Raw genomic sequence first — 21,879 nt, forward strand, 5'->3', positions numbered from 1 at the left:
TCATGGGCTATAACCCAGTTTATCAGATGCATGGAGTGAAAAATACAGTAGGCAGATATAAATATACAGCACATGAAAAGATGGGAGTTGCCTTACCAAGTAGGGGATCAGTGCTAACGAGGCCAATTCAATCAGGGTGGATGTGACCCATTCCCAACAGTTGACAAGAAGGTATGAGTATCTGTGAGCCACATGCACCCTGATTGAATTGGCCTTATTAGCACTACAAAAAGTAATTTTCCCTCTGTTGATATTCCCAAATAAATCTGTTAGTTTCTAAGGTGCCACAAGGACTCCTCATTGTTTTTGCTGATATTGACTAACACGGCTACCCCTCTGAAACCTGTCCCTTCTAATTTTTGCAGAGAATACCAAGCTGAGAGCGGTTGCAAATGTCTTGAAGGATAGGATTAAAATTAAAAATGATCTGGACAAACTGGAGAAACGGGTTTAAGTTAATTAGGATGACATTCAATAAGGACAAATACAAAGTACTCCATTTAGGAAGGAACAATCAGTTGCACACATACAAAATGGGAAATTACTATGTAAGAAGGAGTACTGCATAAAGGGATCTGGGCATCATAGTGGATCACAAGCTCAATATGAGTCAACAGCATAGTCGCCAATTTTCTCCAGCGCCGGTGGGTGCCTGCACCCTCCGCCCCTTTCCCCACCAGTGGCCCCGCCCCAACTCCACCCCATCCCCGCCCCCATTCCAACCCTATCCCCAAAGTCCGCACCCTAATTCTGCCCCCTCCCTGCCCCTATTTGATCCCTTCCCCAAATCCCCTCCCTGGCCCCGCCTCTTCCCCCCAGTGCGCCACGTTCCCCTTTTTCCCCCCTCCCTGCCCGGCGAATCAGCTGTTTCATGGCGCAAGTGCTGGGAGAGAGGGGGGAGAAGCAGGATGCGGTGGCGCACTCGCAGAGGAGGCGGAAGCGGAGGTGAGTTGGAGCAGGGGCGCGGGGCGGGGCCACAGGGAGCTGCCAGTGGGTGCTGAGTACCCACCAATTTTTTTCCATGGGTGCTCCAGCCCCAGAGCACCCACGGAGTCGGCACCTATGGTCAACAGTGTAACACTGTTGCAAAAAAAGCAAACATATTCTGGGATGTATTAGCAAGAGTGTTGTAAGGAAGACATGAGAAATAACTCTTCCACTCTACTCCATGATGATACCAGCCTCAACTGGAGTATTGTGTCCAGTTCTGGGCACCACATTTCAGGAAAAATGTGGACAAATTGGAGAAAGTCCAGAGAAGAGCAACAAAAATTATTAAAGGTCTAGAAAACATGACTTATGAGGGAAGATCAAAAAAATTGGGTTTGTTTAGTCTGGAAAAGAGAAGACAGAGGGTTCATAACAGTTTTCAAGTATATAAACGGTTATCACAAGGAGGAGGGAGAAAAATTGTTGTTCTTAACTTCTGTGGATAGGACAAGAAGCAATGGGCAGGGCCGGCTTTAGGCCGATTCAGCCGATTCTGCTGAATTGGGCCTCGCGCCTAAGAGGGTCCCGCAGCTGTCCACCCCGCCCCCAGCTCACTTCCCCCTCCTCCCCTCCCCTGAATGCTCCGCCCCCTGCTCCTCCCCCTCCCCTGCTTCCCGCGAATCAGATGTTCGCGGGAAGTCTGAAAACAAGCAGGGGCAGGCAGCAGCAGGTAAACTGGGGTGGGGGAGGGGCGCAAGGAGGGATCTGGGGAGGCGCGGCCCAGTCCGGCTCCTGTCGAGCGCCCCCGGCACCGGTGGTTCTGGCTCCGGCTCAGCTCGGGCCTCAGGGCGCCGGCCCGGCCCCGGCTCCGCAGCTCCGGCCCCGGCTGAGCACCCACGGCTCCAGCCCAAGCGGCTCTGGCCCAGCTCGGCTCGGGCCCCAGGGTGCCGGCCCCGGTTCTGGCCAAGTGCGCCAGCCCAGCCCCGGCCCCGCGCCTCTGGCCAAATGCGCCGGCCCGGCCCTGGCACCAGCTGAGCACTCCCGGACCCGGCCTGAGCGGCTCCGGTCCAGGTCAGCTCGGGCCCTGGGGTGCCGGCCACGGCCGAGCGTGCTGGCCGAGCACCCCCGGCCCCAGCCCCAGCAGCTCCAGCCCGGACCCAAGCCCCTTGACCCCAGCTGGAGCGCTGCCCGATTCCCGGGGGCGGGGCTTGCCGGCAGCAAGCCCCGCCCCCAGGAATTGGGCCCCGCTCTTGCTAAAGCCGGCCCTGGCAATGTGCTTATATTGCAGCAAGGGAGGTTTAGGTTGGACATTAGGAAAAAGTTCCTAACTGCCAAGGTAGTTAAGTACTGGAATAAATTGCCTAGGGAGGTTGTGGAATCTCTGTCATTGGAGTTCTTTAAGACCAGGTTAGACAAACACCTGTCAGGAATGGTCAAATACTTTGTTCTGCCTTGAGCATAGGGGACTGGACTAGAAGACCTCTCAGGGTCCCTTCCAGTCCTATGAATCTATGAATTGTTGCTACACCCACACAAAATTTCTGCTTAATGAACAATTTTAGAAGTATATTAAGTATATAGTACTGTATAGATAGGTCCATATTTATTCAATACATTAAATATTGCAACAGTGATTAGACGTAAGGTGAGTACTACCTCCTCTTTTCAGAGTCATATTTAGGTAGGTATGTTAAGCCTACAGTTGATCCTTACCACCTGTCATTCACTGTGAAACAACTAGCGGTAAAAGTGGTGTGGCTACAATCCAATTAGAAGTTCATCATCTTTGCCAGAGAACCTATAATAATATTAGGAAGAAAAATAGTGGATTTGATGCATGTACATTAAACAGAATTTCTGGTTTACTAACTTGCACTTCCCCTGTTTGTGGTTCTTTTTCTTGTTTGATGGCCTACGTAGCAATCTCAGCTGAAAACTGCAAGATTTGCTGCAGGACTGACCATCTATAAATAATACAAGTTTATTTTAATGTAAAATAAAGATACAATTTACAATAAACCCAAAAGTTATAGAAAGAAAATAATATGTGACTCATATTTTACCAATGCAATATTTGTTTAAAAATCAGTATGTAAAATAAATGGGAATTAAAAATAAATAATATTAAAATAAGTGGCAAAAGAAATATTTCGATTTAATTAAATAAAACTGGAGTCACTTTTAAAAAGCCATGCGTGGGGGTATAACTTACTAGCTATGAATCTAGCCTGAATGAATGAGACCTGTGGGCTGTTTGTACCTTAGGGTTGTTGCTCCTGCTTACTCATGGCCCCCCCGTCTGAACCCTTTGAACGGGTTTGTATAATCGCTGGCTCAAATATGCTTATTGAGCCTACAAGGTCTGGAGTCTGGACCCCGGACCCCGCTGTCGGGGCGGGAACTGAGTACATTGTCTCGGGAGCAGGCAATATTTACACGAGTCTACAGTAAGTTAGAGAGGGAGAAATGGCAACAGTTGTTTCTGTGTTATTCTTATGAAGATCAGTGCAAACGTTTTGTACGAAGTGGCCGGTTAGCTCAGTTGGTTAGAGCGTGGTGCTAATAACGCCAAGGTCGCGGGTTCGATCCCCGTACGGGCCACAACGCAATTTTTTCTTTCTTTAATTTTTTTATATTACATTGACTTTCCATTAATATGTTTTGATGGATAAAAACGCAAATTAACATGCTCATATTAAAATTAAAATCTTGTTATAAAATAATGACTGAGATTATTTTACTTTCAATCAGCTACCAAAAGGGTGAGGTTTAAACTGCCTCTCCATCAAGCTTTTAAAAAGATCTATAACCTTATAATGCAGCACCACAGTTTTTAGGGGGAACCTTTGCCTGAGGATTTATGCACCCACAATTACATTATCTGCAGTCAGAAATGCAAGTGTATCCATTATGCCTGCATCTATCTGCACACTCATATTTGACTTTTCATGTTTTTGTTATAGCACATTACTTGGTGCAATACAAAATAATAGTTTTAAAAATATATATTCAGCAAAAGAGTAACAGCACAGCACATTTAGGTGAGTTGAGAAGTAAATTGTAGATGTAAAATAGTCCCTCCACAAATTTCAAATAGTCTCTTTATTTTTGCTTTAGAACGTTTAAAAGTAGAAAACTAGTCTCTCTTGATTCTCTTGAATAATTTTACGCTACTCTGAAAACTGGTTGTAAAAAATATTGTCATGCAGAGAAAACTGCCCTACTTCAAATTAAAAAATTGAAGAAAACATTCCCAATGAAATGGTTAAAAGTCAGGGTAGACTCAGCATGCTGCTCATTGAAAAAATTATGCATGTACCTAATCCCATAGATTTGAGGGTAAGCACGTGCACACATCTTTGCAGGATCAGAGCCAAAATGTTAAAACAGTGAGGTAATACCTTTGTGGGTAAAGTTGACTTGGCATTTCCATTAAAACCCCTTAATCGGGGGATTATATCTTGTGTGTTTCAGAAAACAGGCTGACATTTGGTTTGGATACAATTTACTTTACAAAAAAAGGCTTAAGATCTTCCCCCACCACTTATTTTTACTTTTAAAAGCACTGTAATCAGTTTCAGATGCTTTTTGTCTATCCCATGGTGTATCAAATCTGTCTATACAGACGTACTGACGCCCTATGAGTTGCACTGTTTTGAATTCTACTTGTGGGGTGTTGCACTGAATTGAATTGCACTGAACTATACTGTTGAATGAGTGTATACCGAATTCAACTGTATTACACTGAGCACCACCGCACAGGAAAACGCTTTCGAAAGTGTCTTGTCCCTCCTGGGCCCCGGTCCGTCCATATGACCACGCCCCTTCCATGATGACGTGTCCAGACCGCAGCGGCGGCCCCCATTGGCTCCCGCATTGCCGGTTCCTGTAGGTTCGTTCCGCACCTTTAAGACCTGGGGGCCGAATGCGTCTCCCGCCCCCCGACAGCTGCCAAGATGGCGGCTCCCGAGGATGGGGGCGGAGAGAGCGTGACGGTGGCATCGCCGCCGTCTCCTGCTGAGGAAGAGCCCCCCGGACCGGCCGCCGCCCGCGGGGCTCGCCACAGCGCGGCGGCCGGGGAGAGGGTTGGCCTGCTGGGACCTGGGTATCCCCCCGGGGCGGTCGCGGCCAGGGGTGACTTGCTGGGTCCGCTGGAGCCTGAGGAGGGAGGGGGTCTGCTGGGCCCCCTGGAGGCTGGATCCCCCACCGAGGAGGGATCGGAGGTGCTGGCGGTGACCGAGGAGTTGGCCCAGAGCCTGGCTGCCAGCTCCTCCGCCGTCGGCACCGCCCTCTACCTGGAGCCGGGTGGGAGCCTGGTGCAGGGGGCTGAGCTGAGCGCGGAGGAGCAGCTGGTGGTGGCGGCGACCGAGAACCAGGCAGTTGGGTTGCCGGGGAATTTGCCTGCGGAGAGGAGTCAAGCCGAGCCACTGGCTCAGCCTCCCGGCCAGCAGGCCACAGCGACGCCCCTGGCCCCCGAGGAGCTGCAGAGGGTCATCGAACAAGTGAGCAGGGCCCAGAAGCAGCCTCCACCGCCCCTTCTTCCCTCCTCTGGAGCTGGCATTGGATCCTTATTGTTGCCTCCTCCCCGAGCTGGGGGGTACTCGCTACCCCAGGAGATTGGCCTCATGCCCCCAGCATCAGGGTTCAGCAGCTCACCACAGAGCTGTAGCCTGACTGCTGCCTCCGGGTCCCAGCCCGTGACCAGTATCATGCACAATGCAGCTCAGCAGTTGCAGAATGTGGCCCAGCAGGTTGCCCTTCAGCAGGGCAAAACTATCGGTACCACCAGATGCCTTGTACACAAGGTAAACAAAGGGGAAGAGGGAATGTCTTTGGAAAGCCAAGGGCCAAGTGAATGGGAAAGTGGTCTCCAATATAGAATTGGGCCTGGGAACTAGAATGTGCTGAATATTGAATAGTCATGGCCAGTTCTCAGTGATGAAACTGCTGAGTGCTATTGCACTATTTCCACTGCTGACCCTAATTTCCTGATCACTTTAACCTGCCTTGGAATTAGATTTCTCCAGTCTAATAGTTTTGGAACACTGGTGTTGGGAGCAGCTCAGTTTCTAACAAGGTAGAGCGTATACTGTTGAATGGAGGTGACAGGCGCTGGTCAGCGTGACCTATGTTCTAGTCTGGCAGAATAAGCACAGTTGTCCAACATGATTTGGAAGAACTACTTTACAGCGACTAGGCCAATGTAACCTGTCAGTCTAGCGTATCTAGCAACTGAGTGTTTGGGGTACTTAGTTTGTGCTAGCTCATTGATCTATAGGTGTTTTGTTTTTTTATTACAGTGGCTGCCTGCTATACTTGAGATTTTAAAGCTGTTTCTATTATAACTTTTGTTTTCATGCACTCTTTAACTTTCCCAATATTTTCCTTTTGGGCTAAGATTTTCCATGTTTGGTTCTTGCCCAATAGTAACTTTTTTTTTTTTTTTTTTAAAGTGAGTAATATTCGTTCAGCTGTGTTTGTATTATGGAAGACTGTTTTTAAAAACAGAAAAATCTCTGTTCACATTCTTGAACAGGTGTTGTTATAATAGAAACATTTGAAGTTTGAAATTAGAAGTCTGGACTGAATTTAGCCTGTCAGGTCTTTGGGGCAGGGACTGCCTTTTTTTTTTTTTTTTTTTTTGTTCTGTCCTTTCATACAGTGCTTAGCACAGTGAGATCCTGGTCCATGATTAGAGTTTCTGGGCATCACTGTAATACAAATAATAATAATGAGCCTTTTCTTTGGGGATAGTATTTGCTTAATTGGGGGAGGGGGGAGAGGGATTATTTGCCAACTAGAAGCAATTAACTTGTAGACTTTCCTTTAAGTGGAGAGCTGTGCATTTAGGCCTTGATCTAGCAAAGCACTTAAGCATGTGTTTGCACAGCATCAGCGGGATTATTTGTGTGTTTGCACTTTGGCATGTGCTTAAGTGCTTTGATGGATGGTTTGCAGCTAGAGAAATGGACACTTTTCAAGTAAGAGGCAATAGACAGGCTTTGACTCTTCCTCAGTCCCTTGCTATCCCTGTGGTGTGATTTTTAAAAAACAAAACAATAAATAGGGTGGGGAGAGAAGGACAGACAGGAGGTGATAGGCCAGAGGCCTGAGTTGCTTATATCATCTTAAGGATTTTTGAACTGTGCATTTATTAGGGTATAACTGTGGCCTAATACTTGGCCTGCAAAATTAATAGACAGTAGTTGTCCTGTGGGTGAGATGTGGTTATTCAGTTTACAAATTCACAGCATAGGTCTAGAGCTTGCAACTGAATCTGCACAGGTGAACCCTTATTGACTTCAACAGGGCTCTGCCCAACGGATCCATTTGCAGAAATTATTCCTTAGTTTTTGACAACTAAATTCATGGTTGATGGACATTAAAAATAAAACAGTGATATGATATACAAAGTAAACTGAAATTCCTTATCTGAGCAACAAATGGAACTGTATGATAATTTAGTAGCTGGAAGGAAGGAAATATGTTCCTTGAGTGTTGTAAGAAAACTGGATGATGTATCTAGTTTCTTCATGTTTCACTTTAAGGTCTTATACACAAAGATCTAAAATCTTGATAAATAATATTGTACTTTTACATTTTCAACTTTTTTCCCCCTAAAGCAATTAGAAGCCATTTGTGTTCAAGTGCAGCCGGGGCAGATGAAGGAAAATGAAAAGCCAGTGCCACCTGTTGCAGGAGTCCAGTCCAAAGCTATAACACCGAGTCAGCCAGTTGGTAGGAATTCTGGTCTGTCTAGACTTAATATTATTAATCCCCAGATTATTAGGATACAGCCTGTAACAGGAACTGAGCAGCAACAGTTTTTCTTGCATAGTTCTTCTGAGCCTCCAGTTCAGCTACTTGTGCAGAGACCTTTAGCCCCGGATGGACCAGTGTCAGTGAATAAGATTCCCACACACCAGGCACTGAATGGACAAAAAACTACATGTGCCACAGTGTCTGCTACAGAGTCTCGAAATGTTACTTTGGTGGCAGCCAGTTCAGCAAATACTCTTATCTCGAGCCTTGAGAAAAAGCAAAAAGAAGAACTAAAGCTAAAAAAGTCTTTGAAAGTGAAGACTCGTTGTGGACGGATTTCACGCCCTCCAAAATATAAAGCGAAAGATTATAAATTCATTAAAACAGAGGATTTGGCCGATGGTCATCAGTCTGATTCTGATGACTATGCTGAACTAAGCATAGAAGATGACGATGAGGGGAAAGCAAAGGGAATGGATGCATTATTCAATCCTTTGAATTATAACCTAAAGCCCAAAATGTTTAAATGTCAGACTTGTGAAAAATCCTACATAGGAAATGGAGGATTAGCACGACATTATAAACTTAATCCAGGTCATGGACAACTGGAGTCTACACAGCAAAAAGTCTCAATGAATAAAACTAATAGAAGTGTGTTTCTGGATATTTCTGGAGGAGCAGATGATGAAACTCTGAGTCTGGCACTCTCGCAACCAATTGCTGTCACTTTAAATAATGAAAATTCACTAGCTATTGGTTTGGAAGAAACTGCTTCTTCACAGAGTGAGCAACAGGTAAAGTAATAGTTTGCTTTCTGCATAATATGCAGTTTCATAAACAATATAAAGGCAATTTCACTCCAACATTATTGCAATTTTAGAACCTTATTCTACACTAATTCATATACTGAATTCCTATTGCTGGCAATAGGAATTCTTTACATAGATTGAAGGTAGTGGCCTATGTGCATGGCCAAAAGAGAATAGGAATGAATTAGGAAAAGTTGCAATCTGCTTGTCTGAAACTGCAATAAATATGTATGACCATTGGTTAAGTTTTAAAATAAACAACAAACGAACAAAAAAATTTAGTGACCTGCTGGGGGAGAACAAGATTTAGACTTTGTAACTAACCTCGCTTATTTCTCAGCATTGACATAAGGAAAAAACACTCTGCAGTTTATGTATATTTCATTTTAAAAGGCTTAAAAAACCCCAACCATCTTCTATATTCAGGAGTCAGTTTGACCCATCACTGAAATACAGCCTCTGCTGGGTTGAAACTCAGCTGTCCGTGGACAGCTATGCTATATAGTGTATTGTTGGAAGTGAAGCATAACTTCTGCAATTGAAACTATAGAGGGAAATCTAGTGTAGGTAGAATACAATTCCCTGCGTTAGAAAAATGTCAGTAGTTTCAGTTGGAGAGGTTCCAAGAAACTGGTTTTAAACTGTCCATTTCATAGTAAAGTGCATTTGTCAATAGAAATGAATGGTCTTTGTAGCCTTCTTGCTGCAAAAGAAAGTCTCCACTGTAAACAGTGGAGCTATAATTGTATCACAACTGCCTTTTTAGGAAGACTGTTCTTTTGGATGCGGCAATGTTATATTTGTTGCGTTTTTGTGAATGTGGGTAGCCTGAGACATGACATAAGGTTAGTAGATAATTACAAACAAAAAGCAGAGTTTTCTACAACTTGGGGAGGAAAAAGAAGAGAAAGCTCCATGAAGTTAACTGACTCATTATATAGATCTAATTTGCCTGTGCAGTATTTGTATATTGTGGTGATGGGGACTTAAGAAAAACCTAAAAGTGGTCTTTTGAATTTATTTTGCCATACAATCTTTAGGACTGTTGATTGGCTGAATATAGTGCTACAGAAAATCTGAAATTTCTGTCTGACAAATATGAGCCCCACAGAATTTCCCCTTGGTAACTGAATGACTTACTAGTCTATAAATTGACTTAATTATTGTGGCTGCTTGAGTCACCAGGCTAGATTTTGTCTTTCTGTCCTGCCAGATAGCTATATTGTTGGCCATAAGCCATTGTCCGTTATGATTGTTATCGAGAAACATTAAGAGGATTATCAATACAGGTAGATTATGGAGGAAGAATAGCACCCGTGACCCACACTTCAAATTAAAAACTTCAGTTGCAGTTGAATGAGTTTGGTAATTTGCATCTAGTCTATAGGTAACACTGCACTAAATTTGGGAAGTCTGTGCAAAGAGGGGGGCTATTGTTGGAATGTAAGCAGGAGGTATTGAAGGTTAGGACTAAGATTCGTTCATAGAACTGAGAGGACACTTGAATTATTGTAACATTAATTACCATTTGAAGATATTTATAAACAGCCTCATCACATGAATCTTTAGGACATTCATTTTAATATTCTAGCTAGCTAGGGGAAGTGGCTTTCAGTGAGAGATTCTTGGACTCTCTTTTGCCAACTTTTTTCTATGCTGGCTTTGAGACCATTTTTGAAAATATAAATTTTTGTAACTTCTTTTGGTGTAGTGAATATTGTATTCCTGCATATCCATTGTTTACTGTTGCTTAAATAGCTTGACTTTGTTTGTATTGAGACCACAACACCAGTTTTAAAAAATGATCTGGGAAAAGGGGTGAACAGTGAAGTGGCAAAATTTGCAGATGATACAATACTGTAGATAGTTAAGTCCAAAGCAGACTGCGAAGAGTTACAAAGGAATCTCACAAAACTGGGTGACTGGGCAACAAAATGGCAGATGAAATTCAATGTTGATAAATGCAAAGTAATGCACATTGGAAAACATAATTCCAACTATACATATAAAATGATGGGGTCTAAATTATCTGTTACCACTAATCTTGGAGTCATTGTGGGTAGTTCTCTGAAATCATCCACTCAATGTGCAGCGGCAGTCAAACAGAATGTTGGTAATAATTAAGAGAAGGATAAGATAAGAAGACAGAAAATATCATAATACTGCATGCAGATGTGATATATTGGAATTGGAAAAGGCTCAGAAAAGGGCAACAAAAATGATTAGGGGTATGGAACAGCTTCCGTATGAGGAGAGATTAAAAAGACTGGGACTTCTCAGCTTGGAAAAGAGACAACTAAGGGGAGAGGGGGGGAATATGATAGAGGTATATAAAATCATGACTGGTGTGGAGAAAGTAAATAAGGAAGTGTTATTTACTCTTCCCATAACACAAGAACTAGGGGTCACCAAATGAAATTAATAGGCAGCAGGTTTAAAACAAACAAAAGGAAGTATTTCTTCACACAACGCACAGTCAACCTGTGGAACTCTTTGCCAGAGGATGTCGCAAAGGCCAAGACTATAACATATAACAAAAATGAATGTGATAAATTCATGGAGGATAGGTCCATCAGTGGCTATTAACCAGGATGGGCAGGGATGGTGTCCCTAGCTTCTGTTTGCCAGGAGCTGGGAATGGGTGACGGGATGGATCACCTGATGATTACCTGTTCTGTTCATTCCTTCTGGGGCACCTGAGATTGGCCACTGTCAGAAGACAGGATACTGGGCTAGATGGACCTTTGGTCTGACCCAGTATGGCTGTTCTTACGTTCTTAGAAATAGGGAAACACAAAATTCAGGATAGCCTGAACTTGATGACTTCCTGGGCTCACTGCAGAACTGTTTATTTGACAGGATTTTGGGGGAAAGCTGAAGGTATGTTTCTGGAATAGTGGATAGTTTCTTTGGTATTCTGGCTGGCTGAGTTAATTTGTTTCCTTCCATTTGATTGCTTAATGCTGCTGCTGCTGCATTGAGTCTGTTATTCATATATGAACTTAATACTGCTAAGCATAGGCGCTGACTCTGTGGGTGCTCTGGGGTTGGAGCAGCCATGGGGAAAAATTAGCGGGTGCTCAACACCTACCAGCAGCCAAGCTCCTCGCCTCCTTCCCTTCCCCGAGCGCACTCCGTTCCCGCTCCTCCTCCGCCATTCCCCCCCCCCCCCCCCGCTGCCTAACAGCTGTTTGATGCTTAGGACTTTCCGGAAGGGAGGGGAAGGAGCGGGGACGCGGCGCGCTCAGGGGAGGAAGCGGAGAAGAGGTGCGGCAGGGACTTGGGGAAAGGGGGTGGAATTGGGGCGGGGCAAGGATAGTGCAGGGGTGAGGTCGGGGTGGGGGGTCGAGCACCAACCGGGCAGAGTGGAAGTCAGCGCCTATGCTGCTGAGTGATCATTATGAAATTGTAAAACTAACCATCAAGGCAACTAGAGCTTTTTGTTTAGATCTATTATGCTATTTTTAAATCTAAATTAATAATATAAAACCATTTTATTTTCTCTTTTAAAATAAAAGATACCCTCTTTGAATCAAGCAGCTCTTTGACAAGACCATAGGCTACTCTTGTTTATGATCAAATTCCCTTTGTTCTGTGTATTGTACTTAATTTAATGGATCAGCAGGAGAACTAACATTCCAAATAGGGACAACAAATTACAGAAGCAGATGTGTCCCTAGCCTCTTCCTGATTTAATCCTGCAAATATTCATGCAGCTGTACTTACTCATATCTAACAATACTGAAATTGCATAAGAACATAATGGCCATACTGGTTCAGTCCAGTGGTCCATCTAGCCCAGTATCCTGTTTTCCAACAGTGACCAATGCCAAGTGCTTCAGAGGGAATGAACAGAACAGGCAATCAAGTGATTGCCCTGTTGTCCATTCCCAGTTTCTGGCAAAGAGAGCTTAGGGATACTGAGAGCATTTGGTTGAATAATTTCGCTAAATATTTTAAACAGATTTTCTCAGCAGCATATTGAGGGAGGGAGAGTGTTTTAATGATTATTGTATTTTTTTTTATAAAGACTGGTAAATCTGCAACAGACAGACCTTTGTTGGCAGCACAACAAAATGAGACTGGTTTAGTACATTGGGGACCTGGAATGCCAAATGGACCTGGAAGACCCAGACGACCTAAAAGACGTGGCCGACCGAGGATGACTGGAAGATCAATGTGTTCAGGAAGACTTAATAGACCTGGTCGGTCCCCTTCTAAGTCGCTTAGTAATGTGTCAACAGAACACATCATATTTAGAAGAAAAGCTGGACTAAAAGAGGTATGGTTCCCTTCTACAACTATTTCATATGTACCTTTTTTCCTTGCCTGCTGCCAAAATCTGATAAATTTAATCAAAATGTAGTGAGGATGTGCTCTCCAAGGAGCTGCTGTATGTTTGACATATAGCTAGACATGTATGTGCATAAATGAGGAGGCCTGGGGGTTATTTAAATACCAAAGTAAAATTTTATATAAGTTTTTAAGCAAAACATATAAATCAAGTTATTGGTAAAAGATATAGATTTTTTTTTAGAAACTGGCCCTGTGGATAATAGTTATTGGCCTCTTAGTAGTTTGATGCACTCTTGGCTCTGTTTTGGGGGAAAATAATTAGTACTGCCACTGCTACTATGTGTCTCTATTAATATATAAAAATTATGTATAATAAAAAGGAGTCCATCTTTTTCTAAAAATATTTTTCTTACAATCTAAGTAATTGTCATGTTTTTCTGAGCTTCCTGCACATTACTGTGGTTTGAGCTTATGGTTGTGCTTATTTGCTTAATTCATTAAGATCTACTTTTCTTTTCATATGAGTACACAATTGTTACTGAGACTGATCATTAACTGCTTGTGTTGAAAGACTGGACCATACTCTTCTTAACTTTTCTGGTCAGATCTTTAAATTTAGATTTATTCTTAAAGCCACTTAATTTTATTGATCCTGTAAAGGAAAGTGAATTGGTCCTTACCACGTGCCATTTCTTTGATAGTGACTATTGTGTCCTATAGTGCAGAACTGAGATTTTTTACATTATGAATTAAGGGATGATTAGCATATATTGGGTCCCCCCCTAAAGAAACTATTTTGGTCTTTACCAGCTAATCCAACAATGTGACAATGAAGATTTAATGGAGCTGGCTCTTCCCCGCCTGACAAAGCTTGTTACTGTGTATGAATTTCTACTGATGAAGGTGAGCTTTTCTCATCATGTACGTATATTAAATTATTGGAGATTTCAGGTACACCATGAAAACTTCTCTGGGAATTAATCTTAGTTCGATGTTAGACATATGAAGGCTGAAGACATTTTAGAGTTCACCCTTGAGTCTCATGTAGTCAAAGGTTGATAGTTTGCCAGATTATACTTTTAATTTTTGCTGCCTGCTTCATCAGTGTTATTTCTGAAGATTCCACAGTCCTTTCTTTTCTGGACTGATTGGTAAGGTTAATAAAATGAGGATTGAAAAAAGTGGTAGGCAAAACAAATCTATATGTTGCTGATCGAATTAGATTTCATATTTAATATTCTTGCTTATTTCCATTTAGGTTGAAAAAGGTTACCCAGCAAAAGCCTTTTTTCCAGATGTTTATAGAGAATTTGAAGAGTTACATAATATGGTAAAGAAAATGTCTCAAGACCATTTCAGTAATTCTGATTTTCTGAGTTATCAGCAGCCTGTGGAAATAAAAGATCCCAAGGTAAGAGGACACATTTTGGAGGGGGGTTCTTTGGGGATGTTCAACAATGTTTTTCTCTCTTGCTAAGCAGTATATAGCATAAGTGAACAGAAAAACAACTTCCTGGTAAGAGAAAATGGAGATAAAGTGTAAACTGAAGAACACATACCAAAAGATTAAACAATATTTATCTTTTGGAATTTGATTAGTAATAGAAAATATTTGATTAAACCACAGCCTTAGTTGATAGCTGACTACAAAATGCAAATCAAAACCCCAGGTGCTTAGAATAGTGTGAAGCTATGCTTTGCTGCCCAGGGGTACTTTGGTGACTCAACATAATCTCTGATGGACAGTAGCATTAACAGAATCCCATCCCATGTTTGGCTAGAAAGGAAGTGGCCACCACATGAGGACCTTGGGGATGAGCTAAAATAAGTGGTATTTGAGGATCTGACAGAGATGCAAAGAGCCCCCTGCAGACAAATCCATTATATTTGCCAAAGTTTATTTTCTAGTAAACATTACAGTTTAAAGATACCCTATAATTGAACCATTTGAAAATTTATTTATTTTTAATATTTCAATGAAAGTATAAATTCAGCAAGCTCATTAACAGAACATAATCAAACTGAGGCATGTAACACAACAAAGATTAGTTCTTTAATAGCTTTTTCAGTTTTTAATGCTTGTTTGTGCAGATCATAATACAAATTTGTGCTGGGGTAAAGAGTTCAATTTTTCCAGACACTACTCCACTTCTTAGCATTGGGTGAGAGAGACCGTTATATTGGAATCTCTCACATCTCTTACAGTTTCTGATGCTTGGGATGAAATGACTCTCTCCAAGTAATGGTGTATCACTGTCGAATTTTCAGTAGTGAATAACACAATATTTTGTACATATTACTGCTAGCAAAACTTTTAAAGTGCAAACAACATGATCAGTATTTAACAAGGCACAAAAGACAGTCTCTGCTCCAAAGATCTTAATTTGAGTGAGATGGAGAGAAGACAGGACAAACTGGAAAATCCAGGGGAGGAAGGGAAGAGAGGAAATCGTATTTCACAGATAGAATAATCCTGGGTAAAAATGAAATACAATATGTAGTTTTGGCACTGGCTAATCGAATATTTGTTTTTCAGAATAAATCATGGCAGAATCATAATATATACCAAAAGTTTGCCTTGTATTACTATTACATGTGTTCATCTGACTTTATCTCGTGTAACTGCTCAATCATGATGTTTCTTCTATGGAGAAATGAAATTGCGCCAGTTTAAAGGGACACTGTCAAGGTTGGTAGGCCCAAAATTTGACCTACCTTTTTTTGCTGCTCTTTGCAAAGTCCATGTATAATTCTTTGATTTTTTTTAACACATGTTGTAATGTGCTTATTTAAAAAAAAAAAGTCCAGCATTCATGAGAAACCCTATACTAACAAACCAATGCGTGCACAAAATAGAGCAAAAATTGGTAAGAGAATGTGTACCGAGTCTGAAGATATAAAGGGATTTAAAAAAAAAAGAGAGAGAGAGAGACTGGGAGAACTTCTTTAAGTCATGAACAACCTTTATAGTGTCCTTTGTTAAACTCTGCTGTACAGTAACTTACTCGGGACCTGTGCGCCATATTCCCTACATTCCTAGTTCTTGCTCTAAGCTTGATTTTTTTTTCTTGATTTTTACTTTTAGTTATTATATAGGAGATGCTTAATTTGAATGGAGGCTAATTGTAGAAGTTATTGTAGTCTAAAATAGCTTGAGAAGCTGTATATATGTTTTCTCTGATAGAATGGACCCCAGTGTTGAATGTCTTTCTAGATCAGTTTTAGAAACGTATTTGACTATATAAATATTAGGTGTAGGAGAAACCACACTTATATTCTGTCATCCCTAATTATTTTATAGGTTGCTGAATCACTAGGAATTACAGAGAAGCTTCTTGGAAAACAAAAGATACAAGCTATAGACTCTTCCACACAATGTGTAATTAAAACAGTTGGTGAGCAGATGTTTACAGAGATATCAGGGAAAAAACGAGCAAATGAGGTACAGAATAATTGTGAATTTAATATATAAACAAGTTAAAGCTGCTTAAAATATGGTAATATAATTTATTTCTTGAATATTCACAACTGTGTTACCTGACTTCTATTAAAGTGATGTTTCCAGATGTAACAGAGTTTTGAGTCAGTAACACTGAAATATCTTATTGGAGGGTACTTCTTTAAGAAAAGATATCAAAATTAGCTAGGTAAAGAGCTTTGCTTTTCAGTGTGTTTGCCCTCACTCCCTCATTAAGGATGTGCTACTCCGGGGGACTGGATTCAGCTGCTCCCCTCCCCGACCCTCCTGCCCAGCTTCATCTGTGGGACTCCGGGGGTGGGCTTCAGCCCCCTCCCTGCTCTGGTGTTGGGCTCTGGGCTTCAGCCCCCTCCTCCACTGTACCCATGGGGCTCTGGCTCTGGGCTTCAGCCCAGGGCAGTGGTACTTCAGCAGGGCTGGCCTTACCGGGAGTTGTGGTCGAGAGGAGGAGTGGAATGAACCTGGGGTGCGAGGCTGTGGAAGGGAGCTTGGGGCAATGGGGGGAAGTGGGGGGAAACAGCAAGGTCTGGGGACGCTGGGGGGCCAGGAGGCTCCACGGGGGGGCAGGGGAGGCAGCAAAAAAACCTACATAAATTGCAATGGTTTGGACATGTATGTGTATATTTATTTGTTTTTCCTAAAGATTATTAAGTATTTTAGGAAAATTTGTCAGAGCGGCTACCACCAGCAAGAGTTCATGGGCGCACTCTGAGGCCACCAAACATTTTGTTGAGAACCCCTGGTCTAAAGTGGGATCTGGCAGGCTGACATGAAGTATCATGCTATTGGAAGAGAACAGTAGCTTGGGTTGAAAAAGGTGGACTGTCCATCATGCAAATTTAAGTAATGGGGGAGAAGTGAATGCTGCAGTTAATTAGGTGACTAACAGTGGTGAGTGAAACCAGCCCATTTGTTTCTGAGAGGATCAGATTAGCATATTTAATCTGTTGCCTGTGGCTATAGCAGTGAGCAGATAGTTTCCTCTCTTCTGATGGCAGCCTCAATTCAGGCTTGGTCTACTCTATACCACAGAGTTTGGTCGATGTAAGGCAGCTTATGCTGACCTAATTATAAAAAGAAGACCCGGAGTACTTGTGGCACCTTAGAGACTAACAAATTTATTAGAGCATAAGCTTTCGTGGACTACAGCCCACTTCTTCGGATGCATCCGAAGAAGTGGGCTGTAGTCCACGAAAGCTTATGCTCTAATAAATCCGAAGAAGTGGGCTGTAGTCCACGAAAGCTTATGCTCTAATAAATTTGTTAGTCTCTAAGGTGCCACAAGTACTCCGGTTCTTCTTTTTGCGGATACAGACTAACACGGCTGCTACTCTGAAACCTGACCTAATTATGTCAGTTTCTATGCTAGAATGCTGCTTCTGCCCAAGTAAGTGGCCTGCTACACCAACATAACAGCTCCACCTCATGAGAGGTGTAGCACTTCTGTTGGTGTAGTTAGGGTCACAGTGTCCATGCAGATGCTGTTACTTACATCACCTCTTGGCTGTTATTCTGTCAGCAGCACCTGCTTATAACTTGAAGCCGTGAAATTGACAAGAATGTCAATTTCACTGCTGGTAGTCTTGGTTTTGTGAAATTGAGCCTGGCCAATTTCTTGTCTCCAGCTGTGAGCCTTCCCCAGTGCTGAGCCCCCAGGGTTCTCAGAGCACTACAGCTCTGAGTCAGAGACAATAACAGCCGTGAAATAGACAATGTCAATTTCACTGCTAGTAGGCTCCATGCTGTGAAATTGAACCAGTTGGACTCACAGCTGGGGCTGTTACCCTGAGGCCGGGGCTCCAGTGTGAGCCCCAGTGGCTGTCAGTGTGCCATGCTTGGCTGTCAGTGCCCGCAATGCCCCACTTTAGTCGATGCAAGCACTTCTGGTGAGGATGTGCTCCACTGGCAGAAGGAGGGCAATGTGGACACCAACAGCCGACTGAATTACCCTGGTGGCCGTAGGTCGACCTAAATTAAGTCGACCTAATTTTGTAGTGTAGACGAGCCCTCAGAGCTGCCTTTAGAGAGGATTGATGGCAACATCTTCCCTTTTTTCTGCCTCTGCTTAAACTTGTAACCTTGTCAGCCTTCCCACCCCCACTCTCACTTCTCATGGCAGGGAGTTCACTACCCTTTACTGAAGCTGGAGAGGGGAGGGAGGAGAGATTTTCTTCTATAGTAAAAAGAACAGGAGTACTTGTGGCACCTTAGAGACTAACAAATTTGAATACTCTGAAACCTGTCTTCTATAGTAGGTATTCCTTGTGTGAGCTGTGTCAGATCTTACTAGTGAGACTTCTCTCAGACCCATCCCTCAAATTGTGAAGCAAGGCCAGGTTTATTAAAACAGACATCAAAACTAAGACAAGAAAACATCTTTTAAAAAGTTCTAGATTGTGTTTAGAATTTTTTTAAGGGCCCCCTAGCTTTGAAAAACTGTTGTAGGTGGGAGTAATGTTATACTTAGTACTGGAAAAGATCACAAATTGTCTATTTCTGCAAGTGATCTAAAACCTGCTAGTTTTTGTATTGACAGAGTTCATATGAAGAACTGTTGCCATCAGCTAAAAGGACCAGAGTAGAAGGCATATTGGAGAATGTGGAAAATGTTTATGCTAGCCAAAATGGAGAAGAGGAAAAGAGCTGGAACTTGTCTACACTGACTACAAAAGACGGTAACATTTAACTTCTAACTTACCAACTCTGTTCTGTTTTGGTGCAGTTCAGTTAATTCCATTATCTTGTGTTGTCTCTAAAGATGTCATGACCATGCCTTCAACTTAGTCTTGCACTTGTTTCTGTAGGTCCTTAAATGATAGTTTAGCTGAGAAGTCTGAGTTAAGAATATTATTTATTTGTATTATCATAGTGTCTAGGAGCCCCTATCATGGACTAGGACCCCATTGTACTAGGGACTGTACAAACACAGAAAAGACAGAACATGGGGCTGGTCAGAGTGTAGATAAAATCAGTGTAAGAACTACACCTTTTTATCCTCTCTTCATATAGCTGTTATTTTGCCACTAGTACAAGCTTCTGTGCTTTTGCTTATTTTTGCCCCTTCTTCCCTTTCACTTTTTTAGATATTCCTTGTTCCTCCTTTAAAGTATCCCTTACAAGACCACATTCCTCTTATTTCATTTACAAGAGGATTTTCTGCTGTACTTCCATTTATTTAAAAAGTCAAGAAAGAAACAGTATCTGATTCATTAGCACCTCCACTAAGGTTTGTGCTAGTTTAAGGTGCAGCTCCACTTTAAAACCTGACCATATAAAAATGGCACTTTCTTACCTGACAGGTCTCCTATGTAATCAATATCTTAATGACAAAAACAAGTTTTGACTCTTGTTAACCATGAAGAGGAAACAGCTAAAATTGAATGAGTTGGCATATCAGTGTTTGTTACTGAGTTTGATTTTTTTACTAAGGTCCAATCGACAATACCAGTGAAAACCTACTAAAGGTAACAAAGTTGCACAGGTGCCAGAAGGGGCATAATTTGGCCTGCTGTTGTATCTCTTATTACTAGTGACATGCATGATGGAAAGAACCCAGCATATCTTTGATCCTGTTTTCAGGATTATGACACAAAAACCCATCACCACCCTTTTCTGATAAACTAAGGTCATTTGATATGGAGCCATTGGGAGAATAAATATGGAACCTACCGGAGCTACTTCTAGAGCCTGAGTAGAAGTATACTTCAGACTCCTTGGAAAAGTATAATTTTTGTACCATTATTCATAGGGCAATAGCATAATTCTGTTCTAAGAATCCAATGCTACTTGATGGAGGGAAAACTAGATAAAAATCTTAGAAAGATGCTTGTAGAAAATTACTTTTGAGAGTTCAAAATCATATTGTTGTACAACATGCTGTAACATTTTTTCCCAACTGTTCAGGTTTTAATCCACTAAATGGGATGGTTGTGTTCTCCAAAGACAGAGGTATTACTCCTTGCATAACTGGAAGTGCAAAGCATACTGGGGAGCAACACAAATCACTTGATTTAGAAGCTAGAACTAACACTGAAAATTCAGATATCCTTCAGTCCATGAAAATGAGAATGGAATGCTCTCAACTCATAAGTATACAGGGACCAGATAGTACAAGTAACACATCTCCACCATGTACTGAAGCATTGTTGCATGCTGAGGCAGATAGCTCACCAGAAGAATTTGTTCAAGCACACTTTGTAAACGAGAACACAGCAGGTAGACTGACAAGTTCTGAATTTTGTAGCTCCATGGTATCAGAAGATGTGATTGATAATCAGAGTACCAACTTGTCAATGAATAAAGGAACTGATCATAATGGAAAATATCAGAAACTTCAGCAAGATGAAGAAAACCAGAGTTACACTATTACCAGTGAACAGTCTGAACAACTTAATGATGCTGATATTGCTGATCAGATGCAGCAGCTTGAAAAAGTCTTTTCAACAAACATTGTGCCAGTAGACCATTCTTACAAGACTCAAACTGACCCACATCAGAATCCTGTACAGGAAACCTCCATATCCACTCGGGAGAATCTTGAAAGTCCAATTAAAAACTTGAATGAATTCTCTTGTGGGCTAGAGGAACAACATGCTGGACAACATGAGCTAGAGAATGCAGTTACTGTAGGTGAAACTGTAGCCTTTGAGATTGCTGATGAGAGCCATGAATTCTTGTCCCAGGGACAGGAACAGATCTTTATTCAGACTGCAGATGGGCTTATTCTATCTCATCCAGGTACTGCTGTTCTGTCTCAAGCAGAAGGCATTGTGATTGTAACTAATGCTGATGGTACTACAATGCACATTCGCACCCCTGAGGGGGTTCCTTTGGAAACTGTGGAAGCACTACTGGCAATGGAAGCAGATGGCCAAAGTGAAGATATTTTGCTCTCATAAAGTGAAGTGGAGCCATAAATATAAAAACCTGTTTTATTTATACATGCTTTCTTCTGGAAAAGACTGATCATATCAAATGTATATTTTTCTAATGTGAATATTGAAATTAACTTATTTGTAAACATTTCTATGACCTGTACTTTTTTATAACTTATGTTTATATTAGCTGTATTGCAACCAAAAATTCTAAGGAATGACTTTTGATTCAACTTGTGCTCTTAATTGAGTTTATGTGAGGGGATGTGTGTGGATACCTGTCAACCCTAGTTTTGATGCACTATTACCTTTTTTATTATATATTAGTTTTACTCTTTGGCCAACAGAAATGCAATATAATGTGTTGCACTGCCTGTTGTCAGTGCTATGCTGTATACTGGCAACCTGTATATGGGCAAAATAAAAACATTAAAAGGAGCTGTATTTTCTATGTATTAGAGGTTTTATCTTACCTGTATTAGTGTTTTATCTTAATTGCAGCTAGTTGAATATTCAAGTTATTTTATTAGTGCACGTGACTTGTCACACAAATGTATAACTGGAAAAATAAGTTATTAGCATTTCAGTATTCCAAGTAAACTTTCATTTTTCAAAAATGATACTGTGAAAAGTGACAGTACAAACTCCCAGATCACAACACAGATCAGCATGGGCTACTATCTACTCTTGACTTCTGCAAGATAGCATGCAAAGATACCAGTCCTGTAGA

General features: G+C 41.9%; 1 protein-coding gene and 1 non-coding gene across 4 annotated transcripts; both read left to right on the plus strand.

Annotated features, from left to right (window-relative positions):
• Positions 1 to 3,457: 3,457 nt before the first annotated feature.
• TRNAI-AAU (transfer RNA isoleucine (anticodon AAU)) lies at positions 3,458 to 3,531 on the plus strand. Its single transcript has one exon. It is a non-coding gene; the product is annotated as a tRNA-Ile (tRNA).
• Positions 3,532 to 4,800: 1,269 nt separating this feature from the next.
• ZNF839 (zinc finger protein 839) lies at positions 4,801 to 21,587 on the plus strand. Of its 3 annotated transcripts, none has more exons than XM_008168178.4 (8): positions 4,801 to 5,735; positions 7,554 to 8,486; positions 12,532 to 12,783; positions 13,608 to 13,700; positions 14,056 to 14,208; positions 16,099 to 16,239; positions 18,812 to 18,950; positions 20,179 to 21,587. In XM_008168178.4, the coding sequence occupies exons 1-8, from the start codon at positions 4,887 to 4,889 to the stop codon at positions 21,171 to 21,173; spliced, it is 3,555 nt and encodes a 1,184-aa protein (XP_008166400.2). In that variant the 5' UTR covers positions 4,801 to 4,886; the 3' UTR covers positions 21,174 to 21,587. The 3 variants fall into 3 exon arrangements, with proteins under 3 accessions (XP_008166400.2, XP_005285834.2, XP_042714119.2); XM_005285777.4 differs by having other exon boundaries at positions 4,829 to 5,432; XM_042858185.2 differs by lacking the exon at positions 13,608 to 13,700 and having other exon boundaries at positions 4,829 to 5,735.
• The last annotated feature ends 292 nt before the right edge of the window (positions 21,588 to 21,879 follow it).

The sequence above is a fragment of the Chrysemys picta genome, chromosome 4 (genome assembly GCF_011386835.1).
Source record: "Chrysemys picta bellii isolate R12L10 chromosome 4, ASM1138683v2, whole genome shotgun sequence".
NCBI lineage: Eukaryota > Metazoa > Chordata > Testudines > Emydidae > Chrysemys > Chrysemys picta.

Bases quoted from the DNA above. Each gene is read 5' to 3' on its own strand.
- ZNF839 (XM_008168178.4), top strand. From the start codon at position 4,887: ATGGCGGCTCCCGAGGATGGGGGCGGAGAGAGCGTGACGGTGGCATCG. The intron at 12,784-13,607 runs GTATGGTTCCCT...GGTCTTTACCAG, and splicing joins GAAAAGCTGGACTAAAAGAG to CTAATCCAACAATGTGACAA. The intron at 13,701-14,055 runs GTGAGCTTTTCT...ATTTCCATTTAG, and splicing joins ATGAATTTCTACTGATGAAG to GTTGAAAAAGGTTACCCAGC.